The sequence below is a fragment of the Coptis chinensis genome, chromosome 6 (assembly GCF_015680905.1).
Source record: "Coptis chinensis isolate HL-2020 chromosome 6, ASM1568090v1, whole genome shotgun sequence".
NCBI classification, from domain to species: domain Eukaryota; kingdom Viridiplantae; phylum Streptophyta; class Magnoliopsida; order Ranunculales; family Ranunculaceae; genus Coptis; species Coptis chinensis.
In genome coordinates, this window is record NC_141461.1 from 35,360,862 (window position 1) to 35,375,825 (window position 14,964).

General features: G+C 37.8%; 2 protein-coding genes and 1 pseudogene across 2 annotated transcripts; all 3 read right to left on the reverse strand.

The window, feature by feature from the left end:
- Window positions 1–466: 466 nt before the first annotated feature.
- On the reverse strand, window positions 467–3,206 carry LOC147492731 (endoribonuclease Dicer homolog 1 pseudogene; annotated as a pseudogene).
- A 608-nt stretch (window positions 3,207–3,814) lies between these two features.
- Window positions 3,815–7,484, reverse strand: LOC147492732 (uncharacterized). The gene is made up of 5 exons (XM_086566444.1): window positions 7,140–7,484; window positions 6,871–6,984; window positions 5,768–5,851; window positions 5,121–5,250; window positions 3,815–5,051 (listed from the first exon to the last, which is right to left on the reverse strand). Exons 1-5 carry the CDS (start codon window positions 7,262–7,264, stop codon window positions 4,692–4,694), a joined length of 813 nt encoding a protein of 270 aa, XP_086422570.1. The 5' UTR covers window positions 7,265–7,484; the 3' UTR covers window positions 3,815–4,691.
- Window positions 7,485–7,697: 213 nt separating this feature from the next.
- On the reverse strand, window positions 7,698–11,708 carry LOC147492733 (uncharacterized). Its single transcript, XM_086566443.1, has 5 exons — window positions 11,124–11,708; window positions 10,455–10,691; window positions 9,678–9,761; window positions 8,893–9,022; window positions 7,698–8,801 (listed from the first exon to the last, which is right to left on the reverse strand). Exons 1-5 carry the CDS (start codon window positions 11,396–11,398, stop codon window positions 8,100–8,102), a joined length of 1,428 nt encoding a protein of 475 aa, XP_086422569.1. The 5' UTR covers window positions 11,399–11,708; the 3' UTR covers window positions 7,698–8,099.
- Window positions 11,709–14,964: the final 3,256 nt, after the last annotated feature.

A 14,964-nucleotide genomic window follows, 5' to 3' on the forward strand; every position in this document is an offset into this window, starting at 1 on the left:
GAATTTTCTTCTCGAGTATTTTTCGCCCGTATAGTACGGTAGTTACTACCTGAAAAAACAAGAAAAACGGGTCAGATGGGTCAAAAACCGGGTCAGCAAGCTCAAAAATCGGGTTCACCAGGCCAAATCGGTTCAACAGTGTAAGTGCCCTTCCTTTACGGGCGCTGCACCATATCATGTATGTTCTTGTAAGTTCCGGATGCCCAGCCGTATTAAAGCAAAGAAGGTACGGTGCCCTTCCTTTGTGGGAGTTGCACCGTATCATGTTTTAGTTCAAAACTTAAAACTAGTTTTGATATCGGCGCCGGCTTCGTACAACATCGTCAGATGTTATAGCGGCTTCCATGTTCACTTAGCTTGAGGCTCGTTTCCTTCATTAGATGGTGCTATACCGTATAATGTTGGTGGAGACCGAAGGGAGTATGGATTTTGTTGGGTAAAGATAGTTGCCGCAGTTCTGAGTCAATTACTTTTGTGGGTTTTGAGCACTCCCAATCTGAAGACCATCAATGTAAACCTCCTTTCGTGGCAAGATTGCCATTTCGAAAGTGGCTTTGTATTCCAAGCCTTCAGTCTGTTGTTGGCATCGTTCTTGAAGCTCCCTCACTGGATGCATCGGAAGTGTTTCGGGAGTAACCATTGGCTGTAAAAGCGGTTGAAATACCCGCCAGACAACAGTAGTATTACGACCACTGTCAAGAAAAATTGCGCCATCAATGGATTCAAAAATGTCTCCAAGTACTTTAGGTGCTTTGCAATCTCCCAAACCAAAGGAATTAAACCCTGGTTTCAATAATTCATCCCGAACTTCCTTTAAAAACTCTCGAATCTGTGCTTCAAGGGCACTTGATCCATGCCTTAGGTGGACATGAAGCTTGTGCTTAACTGCGACACGAGCAAAGTTTTCATTGTTTACAGCAGCCGCTCTCAAGTCGGTCAAGCGACCAGGAGGTAGATCTGTGTACGTAAAGAACAGGTACCTTGTAATTAGATGATCCAAGACAGCGTCACCAACAAACTCGGTCGTTGGTAGCAGGAAAACTCGGATGAAGGCCGTGAAGCATGAGTAATAGCTTCCACTAACAAACCCCTATCTCGAACTTTATATTCAAGGCACTTTCCGAGCATCAAAGTTAACACTCCTCGGATGCTCTCGGGACATTGCATGGCTTGTTTTATGCGTTCTATCTCTTTAGGATCAAACTCCACTTTGAATTCCAATCCAATTCATGAGGTGGTGTGCAGCATTCTTCCCCCTTCAACATAATAAACACCGATTAAGGCTTCAACAACATCCGCAAGTGTCTTGCTAGATAGAACCCTATAGCAACTCAAATCACTCTCAACCTCCCCATCTTCCATATCATTATTCGTCTCCATCATCACGGAGACCCTTTTCTCGATTCTCGTCTCCAGAGGCCTCCCTCACCAAATATGAATGTGTATCTGCGTCCTTAGTATCTTCATCAAAAGCGGGAAGTACTCGGGCAGCCCATCTAGATGGAGCAAATCGATCGGCTTGGATAAATGATTGAAGTCTTTTGTTTGAGCAAACCGATCTGGGACCATGTTACTCACCATTTGTTGCCTCATTCTTGTAAGTTGACCCTCGTGTTTTGGGGGTATTTAAGAAAAAGAAATCTACTAACAACCCACTTCGTAAGCATCCCAAGTAACTCTGCTCTTTCATAGCGTAGCGTCTCTTGACACGATGCGATCAAGGCTTCTAAAATCTTGAAAGCGGTAGAGGATAATTAATCATGTCCTTGAGTGAACAAAGAAGAAGCATACTTTCAACCCTCCTCATGATTGAAGGCAATCTCGAAAGCACCTCGAACAAGTGAACCGGAAGAGGATGAATAAAACATAACTCGGGAGGGAGGAAAACATAGTATGTTTTGTCAAGAGTGTCTTCGGATTCAGCTTCCTGATCTTCTGGATTCTCAAACCGAGGGGAGAGGAGGTTCTTGCAGTATGATACACCACGACCTCTTATAAGAGGCTGTTTCTTGTAGATCAGTTTCTAGTTTTTCATGGATTGGGAAAACCGGCAGCATAGCCACTATTTATATAGGGTTTTCGCGATGGCTTTCCATTGCTACTGGAATTCTTCTCCAACTCCAACTTCATCTCTACTCTCAATTCTTATCTACTCTACATTCTTATTTAATCTGAAAACTTTGAATCCAATTCGTAGTTAAATTCCTTTTATTACTATTATTGCTATATTGCCCCTATGTTTAATTTCAACGTTCACATCGTCGTATCGATATTCCGCTGGCACGCGTCGTCGACATCACTTTCGCGTTGTTACGTAATGCGTTCGGTACAGTGTTCGACACTCAATTTCTTTTAAAATTTTATTTATGTGCATCTTTTATTTTATCTGTGCATTTTCGTCCATTTTTTATTTAACTACGTCCTTGCGTATCGTATACGTTAATTTGAATTTTTTTCATTTCCGCTAATTCACGAATTTTTTCCGATTGTCCATTTTCTTATCGTTTACGTTCACATGACACTTTGTTATACACTCTGCTTACTCTTTTATTATTTCACGTTTTCCGTGATTTATCTTCTCTTCTTTGCCATGTGAACTTTGTCACCGACAAAGCGACAAAGAGGGGCGATGTTCGACCCCCACCCACGCGGCAAACGCCCATTAGTAGGGGTCTCTATTTTATTCATTTAATCAATAGGGCTAAAGCCCAATTCGCAATATCATGGATCAATGTACAAGCCCATTAACTCATGTATCTAAGGCTGAACCTTAGCCACATGGCTTGCCACTAATGTACATTGATTTATGTCCGGACTCATTTCTTATCAAAGAGATAATTATCGGTTGACAGTTATATTCTATCACAATTACTCAAGCAACAAGATTACTTGAGCTACAAGGACTCTCTACTCTACCTCTATAAATACCACATTATTTTTCATAACGAACTACGTTGAAACTTGATCCCTAGAGAATAGATTTTGGGTACGTAAGCAGCCATTATTTGGTTCAGTTTCATCTCCCCCAACATCAAATTCCTCTGTTTCTTAGTGCGTTCTTTACCATTGCTCTCGTTGTGTTGAAGCAGTTTACTGCCGAAACAGTACTATTTTGCTAACTAGAACTTATGTTGTTTGCATAAGAGAGGTGCAATTGATGTGGCCTCAAAAAATGTATTGTAATCAAATCAAATATGTACCAGCATTATGGAAGAGCCGCGAGAATAATGTATTTGCTATCTTATTTTGTACTAGGGTATGCCCGTGACTACGGCCCGCAAGACCTCGACACTCATACGGCTATTTCCGATTAAACTTCGTTGCGCCTTTATGGCAAAGGCGTATCGTGCCTTCAATGCGAAACAACAGCCGCGCACAAGGTCGAGTGGCGCGCCGGAACGAAACTTTTCATCGCGCCGGGCGAAACAACTCGTCGTGCCTTTGCGTTAAGACCATTAATTGCCCATTAACCCAATAGCATCAATTGGGTCAGCCAATGGTACAGTACCATGTCAAATTTAGAGGCCCAACAATTTATAAGCCCATGATATTGTTGACGTTTGACTAATTTTTGGATAGATCCCATAGTATTGATTGCACTTAATAAAATTGCACAAACCCACTAAACACTTGGATTTACCAAGTTATATTTTGGTGAGAATGATTACTTACTATTGGATGGGGCCTTTCGGGCCCACACTTCCCTATTTTGTTAGATAGAAGATAAGTTCGTGAGTTCATCAATACAATTCAAGGCAGAACGGAATGCTATATGGCTCGTTAAACAGAAGAATAAGCAAATAACAACTACAACTAAATGCCAAACAGAACATTTAAAGAATTAGTTGAAAAGTTATGCAAAAGACGTCGAATTGCTTGCTACATATATTTCATCAGCCTCAACTGCGCAAGTAACAACATTTACATCCAAAAATGCCAAAATAATGCTTGCTTACATGGATAACTAAACATGAAGCTTTACTTACTGGCTCTAACTAGGGCTATAGCAATTTAACACCAGAACTACACAAAATCTTCAAGAAAGGTTGCATATCTGCTTCAGTCTTCCAGCTACGCTAGTAAGACTGGGTGAAATGGCTCCCCATTCCCTCAAAAGTGGAGGGAGTGGCGGTGGTTTTTGCCCCTTATCTCCATAATACTCTCCATATATAGAGAGTAATATTGAGGAATAGATAGTGCATTCCACACAAGTTAAAATGGCGTGGTTTGTAAAAACCCAAACGGCTCCACTTGAAGTGGCGTAGAATGCATTTTTCAATTTCATACTGCGCCATTTGAAGTGGCGTGGTTTGTAAAATCCCAAACGGTGCCACTTGAAGTGGCGTGGAATATATATATATATTTTTTTTAATTCCGCGCTGGTCGAAGTGGCGTAGAATGGTCCGAACCATTGGACACCAAAATTGACTCCCCATCCTCAAAACACTGTTTTTTGGTGGAATGGAGATAGAGGGTGATGCACCACAGCCTAAGTGAAATAAAAATTGTTCCAACTTCCAACCAAGCTGTCTGAATTTAGTTCACTAACAAAAGCAGACTTCTTTTTACGATCTGCCTCACTTGCTGACGCGAAACTGCAAACAGTGTCATCATCATGATGCAATTGCACACTCACTACTTCCTCCTCCTTCCCTTGGCGTTCAATGCCTTTTACAAATTTAACATCACTCTCATTCATCAGTTCCTGTCGATTCATCATCCTTTACATTGCTAAAAACGTGGTTATTGACAGTTTGTTCTTTCTCCACTTCCATTTCATCTTCTTCAGCATTGCTAACACTGTCCAAACTATCACCTTCATCTTCTAACTCACTGCCCTTCTTGTCTATCAAGCCATGGTTTGGCCTTTCGTGTGGCCAATCATCTGAGCTGAGAGAGTCTTTAGGCTCAACAACTTCTTTGGTATCTAAAGAGGGCAATGACCTCTTCACAGAAACTGAAGCAGCAGTAACCATGTCATCTGATCTTGTCCCAGAACTTTCTAAATGAGTCAGATAATGAGCAACAGAAGTCAACCCGAGCTTTAAAATCTGGAATGGCGCAATAATGTTATGGTTTTAGCACTTATAAATTGATAACGTGAGAGCTAACAAACTTACTGTATTATAACTATAACCAGCAGCTGGCAATCCATTTGCTTTTCTGCACTGGCTGCAGTTGCAAATTCCATGGCAAACGGGGCAAATCCAATTGGGATTTTGATTCACTTCTTGCACATGCTCTCCATATCTGAAGGGCAAGAAAAAGTTAGCAAAGAGAGATATACTCTGGATGAGAGTTGATGGATACAAGACATCCTCTGTGAGTATATATACTTCCACATGTATCGCCAATCCAAGCAGAATTTCCAGAGGACTGTACGCATATATAATAGGAGAAATGACATTTCTGTCGTTTAATAAGTACCTACTCCATACGCCAATCATACACATGTTAAGTGTTATTGACAGAGTAACATACAAATCCGGAAGATCAATCTAAATTACTCTCTAACGATCTATTTCACGGTTCAGGACAGCCAGCAAAAAAAATAACATTATATACTGCAAGCATCCAAGAATATCATTCAATATTTGATTAAACAATATCTGTGATGAAAAATCTCCTAGGTTTACGAACTCAGCTCCAGTACATTTCAATCTGTCTCACCACTAAAGGAGGGAGCTTCTTGGTTTACGAACCCAACAATCGATGTGTCACAGTATCAATGAAGGAGAGGGGACTTCTTCATCGTGTATTAATTTACCTCCAGTGCAAGCAATTTCCACAAAGCTGCCCTTGAGCTAAGTAGCATTTGCGCCAACGAGTATGATGGCAAAGAGTCCTCTTCCTGCAATCATGGATGAAAAATACTAGAATAAGTACTTAATATGCCTACCACCTACCTGATATTGTATAATCAAATAAACTAATATGGATGGGACAATATCGTGGAGTACACATGAGGGATGGAGTTCATGAGCAGCGGTGCTCCAGTCCAGCAAGAGAACATAGAATACATAACGAAGAATATTAGCTAACAACTTAATTCATGCAAAAAAAAACTCATCCTCAATAGTTTCTTTATTTACCTTCAGCTGAAGAATGTTGTTCAAATTTCTTCTAGCATGTGACTTGGTAATCAAACTTTTATGTCCATTACCATTCTTTCATCCATTTTATACTAAGGCCTTCTTTTAGCTTCCCTTCAGGTGCACACATCTATTACAACTTACTAACCTTGGAGATTAAACCTGTATGCTTCTTTTAAAAGCGCTAAGCTTCTGCGAATGTCCATATATGACTCAATTTAGTTTATTTAGTGCTTCAGTGCACAATGCCATCACCAAGGTCCAAGGCACTAATTGCCACAACACAGGTCACCATGTGTCCCTGCCCCAGTGTGGATACTACTCTAAAAGTTGAAGCATCTAATATGATATGGCATCGATTTTTCAGTATCAACATATAGTAGCCTATTCGAGCCTCCAAAGTTTTTGGTTCAATTTTTACTGTATACAAGTTGTTAGCGCCAGCGGCAAATAAAAAAAGAATTTACCACCTCTTCATCAGATAAGAATGCGTTTGTGCTCATAAACAGGGTTTACATATAAGGAGCTTGTGAGCATAACTAGGTTCACCAAGCGTCCAAGCCTACCATCAAACGAGCAATGAAACAATTCCATCATCACTCATTATATTAAAAGAATAGAGCCTCAATAACAGGCTGCCAAAGGCAAGGCCCCCTCGTCTTATCAATGCCATCAGCTCATCACATTACTGAGACTATAATGATGCTATAACTCAAAATATAAAGATGAATATAATAAAAGTCATAAACAATATATAAAGAAAGCTTAAAACCCCAACCTGCATTGGTGACATGACTTTTTGCTCAATCCATCCTTGCCAAATTTCATAATATACTTCTCAAAAGTCTTTTCATGCAATTCCAAGAAGGTAACAGGAGTCCCATTTTGCAACCTAAAACCCACAAAACCCCAATCCATTAATAGACCTTCTTTATTAAATTTCTAACAAAATAAAACCAATCAAATACTCAAATTATTGCCTAAAATTAAAAAGTACCCCAACACCCAAATGCAGACAATCATTAAAAGAATGTCGAAAAAGCGTACCTGGGAGAACGTCTAGTTGGAAGAGAAGACTGGAAAGGAGAAGATGGTTTTCTTGGAGAGGGTTTAGGAGGAACAACTGCAATTTTGAGTTTGCAAGAAAGATTGAAAATGCCGAGTTTTTCCATTCTTTCTATGTTTTCTTTGATTCTTTTCTCTCTGCATTGTTCATACCCAGAAGGCCAGAAGCATCATTGGATGTTTTGGTAGATTGAGATTGCTGTCCCTTATGGCTGTTGTGTTTGATTTGTTTAGAACTTTCAGGTGTTTGTTCTAAAAGTCGTTGTCTCTTCCTCAGTGTTGCCACCATGACTCAACTCTTTTTTTACGCAGCTAGCTTCAACGGTCGACTGATTTTCAAAAAAGTTGAAATTTGCAACTTGAAAGTGGAGGACTGAAACGAAATACCCAACGATATTTGCCACCTTTTTTTCTTGTTTTAGCATGGAGACCAATAACATCAGTAGTCTGGTATTTTCTGTGTTTGTTTGCAGCTGAAATTTTTTTAGCTGACTACTTGAATAGGGGTTACTACTAGTGCATGAAAATATGAGGCCAAAATGAAATGGTCAACTAGCAATAGGTTTCATAAGTGCTTGAAATTTGATACAGGTCAAGGTTAATTATGATCATCTCTAGAGATAGACTCTTAGACACTAACAATTTAACCTGGTTAGAACTTCATAAACCAAGCTAAAAGAAACATTAGACACAATCAACCAGTAGCTAGCTGCAACAGAACTCATAGGTTATATATGCTTTATAACAAGGTTGTTAATTGACCAAAAAAAAGTTTCAGACTGTGCCAACTAAAAGCTCCTCAGCATTGACAGCAAAAATAGCAGCACTTCCAACCAAAATAGTGCTTGCTTTCATGAAATAACTGAACTTGTAGCTGTACTGGCTCTATTTACAGAGTACCAATTCAACAAACCTTGCTCACACATAAACAGCATTACATCTTCAAGACCGGTTGCGTCTCTGCCTCAATCTCCCGGCTATGCTATCCGGTTTTGCCTCACTTGTTGTTGCGACATCAATAACAGTAGCACCATGCTCACTCGTTGATCCCTCTTTCTCCCCTTTAGAGTGTTTGTCTTTCACATTTTTAACACCATGTTCGCACATTAAGCCCTCTTTTTCCCCTTTCAATCCATCGTCTTTCACATTTTTAACACCATGCTCACACATTAAGCCCTCTTTTTCCCCTTTCGAATTTAGTAATTCACTTTTCACGACTCCTGACTCATACCCTCTTTTATCAACAAAACTATGCTTTCCCCGTTTAGATGCAAAATGGTCTTCAGATTCCTCATCCTTTTCCCTTGAAACAACATTATCACTCATTGTTTCTTTGGTCATTACTTTCATCTCCTCTCCTTGAACATTGCTAATGCCATGCATGTTGTCCAAATTCAGTGATTCCTTTTTCTTCTCTTGCAACTCATTGCCTCTGTTGTTTATAAACCCATGCTTTGAGTTTTCATGCTGCCAATCCTCTGAGGTGATTGAGTCATTATGCTCACAAACTTCTTCGGTATTAGTGAAGGATAATGATCTCTTCGTAGAAACTGGATCATCAGTACCTATCTCATCTGAATTTGTCTCAGCGCGTCGGGTTTGAATGAGATAATGAGCAACAGACTTAAACCCGAGTTTTGCAATCTGGAAAGAGTGCTTAGTTACAATTATGTTATTATTATCCAATATCCAATGGGAAAAATTCAAGCCAACATGACATCGCTAGTAAACTTACTCTTCTAGAAATAGCGCCAGTAGCAGGCCATCCCTTTGCCTTTCTGCACAAGCTGCAGTTGCAAATTCCACGGCAAACGGGGCAAATCCAATTGGGGTTTTGGGTTGCTTCTAGCACATGCTCTCCATATCTGTTTTAGACGAAAAGGGAAGAAAGAGATATATCTCCGATGAGAACTGAGAGAGATAAGACACCCTATATATAAACTACTGGATTATGGAAACCAAATATGATTGTCCGCTCAGCATTGTTGGCATATAACAGGAAAAATGTGGTCTATCCATGGATGGTTTGGCGTGAAGTTATTCTCTCCCTGCCAGCATACAAATGTTAAGCATTCGTCGTTGTCGACATATAACAGGAAAGATATGGTCATGTTGTCTAGCCAGTATTCCATGCTTTCTTAAGAAGTTACTCTCTCCCTGCCAGTATACAAATGTTAAGCATCATCCACACTAGTATCAAATAAACCTGGATGATATCTGGGCCAATAAAGAAAACAAAGAAAAGTTGGGCACTAGGTATATTCTCTATAATGGTCCACTTTACAGTAGGGCAACCAAAGCAAAAAGATAACTCCAAATTCCAAAAACAAAATATTAAAAACAAAGATTCTGGCTTCATATAAGGATAGGTTTGTCTCTAAAGGATGCTGGGTTCAGCTTATTAGACAAATATCGGTGCTAAACAATCTCTTTGCCTTAGGGAGTCAAACCCCAACACTCTGGGATCCCTCTCAATATTAAGGAAGTACAGAATGCTTCTTCATTAAGAAAAAAACTTACCTCAAGTACAAGCAATCTCCACAAAACTGCCCTGTAACAAGATTGCATTCGATACAATGAGTGCGGTGGCCAAGAGTCTTCTGCCTGCAAGGGAATGGTCAAAAGAGTGAGTTTTTTAAGGAACAAGTTTTATTAGGTACCATTATGAGGATAATTGCTTAGTATGCATGGGAAACCAGTGAAATATGACAATGCAATCCAACAATTTAATAGACAGGAGATGATTATCATGGAGTGTGTCACAGTGCTGGATTTTCATGAGCATTGTGAGCGCAGGTTTCCAGCCCACAAAGAAAACATAGAACACAATGGAAAAATAATAGCCCATCATATATTTTCATATAATCACCTCATTATCAATGATTTGACCGTTCAGCTTAAGCGTATTCATTATCAATGATTTGACCGTTCAGCTTAAGCGTATTCATTATCAATAGTTTCACCATTCACCTTGAGCCTATTCAAGTTTTTTCTAGCACTAAGAGCTAATTATAAAGAATGGTGTTCACACCCGTTCTTTCACCCAATTTATACACAACACTCCTTTGTAGGTCCCTTTGGGGTGATATCTTTTTTACTTCAAGCACGCTTCAGCAGCGTTCACTTTATAACACCCTGTAGACTAGAAGAATTGTACCATTCTAAAAAATTATTCCCATCACCTAAGAGAAAATATTCCTAGCCAAAGTATTAATCAAATTTTAGAAAGCAAAGAAAACTAACAATGAAAACAGTAAGAAGCATTAACACACAAGACCAAGGCCGCAGAACTCAAACCTGCATTGGTGACATGTCTTTCCATTTATCGGATCATAAATGCGTACTCCATCCTTTGTATAACCATCAACAAACAGATCCCAAGTCAACCCACAAGTACCAAGTAGCTTCTCATGTTCTTCAGTATAAATCTCAGGCCGCAAACCTTCTCCAACTAAAGGTCCTAATAAATCATCCTCCTTCTTGGTTCTCTTTTCACGCACTTCTGTGTAGCTAACAGGAGTTGCATTTTGTAACCTGTAAGTCCAGAAAACACCAACGCCTAACTCCATCAGTAGCCCATTTTGTTTCGTTTTTGTTTTTCAATATTTTGAACAAATCTAAAAATACTCATCATAAATTCAAAACAAAACCAAAAAAAAAAAAAAAAAACGAAATAATTTGGACAGAGTTATTAATTATTCAAACGAAACAAAGAACCCCATTTTAGAAACTGGTCCTGTTCTGCAACCTAAAACCCACAAAACCCCAACGCCCAACTCCATCAACAGACCGCTTTTTTCAATATTTAAACAAAATGAACATACTCCATTGCAAAAACTCATTAAATATTCAAATCAAAGCCCAAAGAAAGACAAATAAAGAGAACCCAACAAATTAAAACAAAATGAACAAACCCCACTTGATAAAACAACCAAAAAGACTGAAACTTGGAACAATAAAAAGTACCTGGAAGACCTTCTAGGTGGAAGAGAAGACTGTAAAGGAGAATAACTTTTTCCATCAAAGACTTTTCTCGGAGAGCGTTTATTAGGAAGAAGAACACCAGACTTGAGTTTGTTAGAAAGATCAAAAATGCCAAGCTTTTGCATTCTTTCCAGGTTTTCTTTAATCCTTTTTTCTCTGCATAGTTCATACCCAGATACTTCATTTGATGAGTTGTTAGTTTGTTTGGGGTTTACAGGTGTTTCTTGAGTACGTGGTCTTTTTCTAAGAGTCACCATGACTGAGTTTTGAGTTTTGAGGTTTGAACTCTGGATAGAGTTTTGACAACGGCCAAATGATTTCAAAATTCAAATAAGAAGAATACAAATTTTCTGTACTTGTTTGTTTTTTGGCAAATGATAAGGAGAGATCATTCTCTCTAAATTTAGTTGCGCACTTCATATCATCAGTTGGATGACATGATCTTAAGGTTTGGTGTGGTTTGTCAGTTGTGGGCCATGTAACAACCTCAATCTCGAGAAGAAATTTCTTCATCCAACGGCTATTTGCCTTGATCTCTCCAAAATTTAGAGAAAATGATCTTTCCTTATAGATCTCTTGTGGGAAACGTGTAGTCAGCAAGGACTGTCCAATTAAAATTGGGTCAGTATTGGGCAACCACGGAAATAGATTGGGCAACCTCCAACCCAAGCCCAACAACGAAGTCCAAAGAAAGCTCAATACACCCCCCACTTAAAATGCGCATGACCGGGAACAACCTTTCTACCCGGTCATCTCTCTCGCGCACTCACCACCAAAAAAACCTCTTCATTCTTAATGGTAGTTTAATTGGGCACTCATCAAATTGGATTGGGCAACCCAAAAAAAAAAAAAAAAAAAATTACAAGTTTGTCATATTACAAATTTGTCATCAAAGCCCAGGCCCAACAACCAATTCAACCGGTCTCACCATAACGAAATCTCTGGGTCGTTTGAGTGTACACTCAAACGGTCTCACTATGTCATTTGAGTATACACTCAAACGATACCACCATGTCGTTTGCGTATACACTCAAACGATACCACCATGTCGTTTGAGTGTACACTCAAACGGCTTGAACATATCGTTTGGTATCACATGCAAACAATATAGCTGAGTCGTTTGGGGCTACTATGGGGCAACTTGTGTGAGTCGTTTGGACTAAAATAATTGATTAACCCGATTAACCAAGGAAATTCCTGATTAACCAATGCATGATTATCCCGATTAACCAATAAATATTTATTACATAAACATCAATTACATTTTTCTTATACATAAACACTGAACACTTTTCTTATAAAACAAAATCATTAATCGATCATAATTGTACAATAATTTATTTAAACAATGATCTGCAAAATTGAATTAGTAATGATCAATTATCAACACAGCCCAATTGAATTAGCAAAATTGAAATTCGATTTAAAAAATTGGGTTAGGAACAACACAATTCGTTGCACCAACACAATTACATGCATTCTGCACTCTTTATATGTTATGACATAGTTGTATAACCAAGTTAAAACATGTAATCAAACATGTCAAAATCTAAAATAATAATTTGTTTTAAATCTAAACTTGTTATTTTTCATATTTTTTTTTTCAATTGTAAATCATAAACTAGTTTGGGGTTTGGGGTTTAGGGTTTAGGATTCAGGGTTTACGAATTTTGTATCAACATATTTCACTTAATTACTCAAAATAATAATTTGTTTTATATCTAAACTTGTTATTTTTTATTTTATTTTTCAAATTGTGAATCATAAACTAGTTTGGGGGTTTGGGGTTTAAGGTTTAGGGTTCAGAATTTACAAATTTCGTACCAACATATTTCACTTAATTATTCAAAATAATAATTTATTTTATATCTAAACTTGTTATTTTCTATTTTCTTTTTCAAATTGTGAATCATAAACTAGTTTGGGGGTTTTGGGTTTAGAGTTTAAGATTCAAAGTTTACAAATTTCGTACCGACATAAAAAAAATTTAATTTCAAACATATTTCACTCAATTATCCAAATCTAAAATAATAATTTGTTTTATATCTAAACTTGTTATTTTCTATTTTTTTTCTTCAATTGTGAATAATAATAAACTAGTTTGGGGTTTAGGGTTTACAAACATATTTCACTCAATTATTCGAAATATATCAAAATTTCAAATATCTCTACATAGAATACTCAAGTTTCTCATTTACTTCTTACTCTTTCATCAAAATACTTACTCCTTACATAGAATACTCAAGTTGCTCTACATAGAATACCCAATCAAAATCCTAAATGGAACACGAAGATGAAGAAGAAGTATTTGAGGTAATGTTTAAGGTGCAACAACAAATTAGAGAATGAGAAAATAGAAGAAATGTTGAAAGTGAAGAAATAACACAAAATGTTGAAGGTGGAGGTGAAGAAGTTGAAGAAATAGAAGATGCGACTAGTTGAGCAAATGAGATGCTGAGAAATCGTCGATGACAAAGACAAACAAACATAAATAATGAGATAACACGTAATTAGAATGAATACAAAACACTTGATTGATTGAATTAATTAATAAATGAATCTACAAGAGAGCATTGATTAGAATGAATGCAAAACACTTGATTGATTGAATGAATGAATGAAATCAATGAATGCAAAACACTTGAATGAATGAATCAACAACATTTAGAACCCGAGCCCAAACGACACCTCTGGGTCGTTTGGAGACTCTATGGAACTACATGGCTGGGTCGTTTGGACCCTCTATGAAACTACATAACTAGGTCATTTGGGCTAAATTTAGTGAGAAGTTCATTTTTTTGGCGACTTTGAAATCCCTCATTACACAAATTGTTTAAGACACTTGTTTTATTTTATATGTAGGAACTTTTGCCGCTATCTGAGAACCGATCCTCTGCAAACTTGAATGACGTGGATTGTCAACTGATTTTAAATGATACACCCTTTATGAAACTACATGGCTGGGTTGTTTGGACCCTCTAAGGAACTACATAGTTGGGTCGTTTAGACCCTCTATGGAACTACATGACTGAGTCATTTGGACTAAATTTAGTGAGTTTTTTTTTTTTTTTTTTTTGTGACTTTGAAATCTCTCATTACACAAATTGTTTTAGACTCTTGTTTTATTCTATATGTAGGATCCTTTGCTGCTATTCGAGAACCGATCCTCTTCAAACTCAAATGACGTGGATTGTCAACCGATTTTAAGTGATACAACAGAAATTTTTACTACGAAAGAGGTATGATGGAGTAGGCATTGATTTCATTTTTTAAAACTTTTTTAATTGTAATTTTATTAATGTATTAATAATAGTTGTTGTTTTTTATGTATTTTGGTCTTTCATACACGTAGCGAGGTAATTGGTTGGGCAACCGCTAGAGGAAAATAAGTTAATGTGATTGTGGTCATTGAAAAGTTAGAGTATACTAAGGGAAACCAAGTAGCAAGATTGAATTTGACTTGTGAGTGCTCGGGTGTGTATCGGTCACACAAGAAGGAAGGCGAAGGGAGGGCTAATAAGAGAAGGTCGGGAACTAAGAAATCGGGATGTCTATTTAAGTTAAAAAGTGTTTTCCAACGCGGCACTGTCGATAGTTGGAAAATAGAAGTGAGAAATGGTATTCACAACCATGTATTGGCGAAGACCCTTGAAGGACATGCATTTGCTACTCGTCTGACTGTTCCAGAGTTCGAGTACTTGTTAGAGATGAGTAAGTGTTGAATAAAGCCTAAACAAATTTTGGATTCCATCAAGAATAGGTATCATGAAAACATATATAGTATATCCCAAGTCTACACTGCAAGGTAGAAGGTGAGGAGATT

What these genes read in the sequence shown, in the direction of transcription:
- LOC147492732 (XM_086566444.1), bottom strand. Translation starts at nt 7,264, where the DNA reads ATGGAAAAACTCGGCATTTTCAATCTTTCTTGCAAACTCAAAATTGCA. An exon ending in AAGTCATGTCACCAATGCAG is followed by an intron (nt 5,852 to 6,870) that starts GTTGGGGTTTTA and finishes CCATGATTGCAG; the next exon opens with GAAGAGGACTCTTTGCCATC. An exon ending in GGAAATTGCTTGCACTGGAG is followed by an intron (nt 5,251 to 5,767) that starts GTAAATTAATAC and finishes CTTGCCCTTCAG; the next exon opens with ATATGGAGAGCATGTGCAAG.
- LOC147492733 (XM_086566443.1), bottom strand. Translation starts at nt 11,398, where the DNA reads ATGGTGACTCTTAGAAAAAGACCACGTACTCAAGAAACACCTGTAAAC. An exon ending in CCACCTAGAAGGTCTTCCAG is followed by an intron (nt 10,692 to 11,123) that starts GTACTTTTTATT and finishes CTGGACTTACAG; the next exon opens with GTTACAAAATGCAACTCCTG. An exon ending in CTGGCGCTATTTCTAGAAGA is followed by an intron (nt 8,802 to 8,892) that starts GTAAGTTTACTA and finishes CACTCTTTCCAG; the next exon opens with ATTGCAAAACTCGGGTTTAA.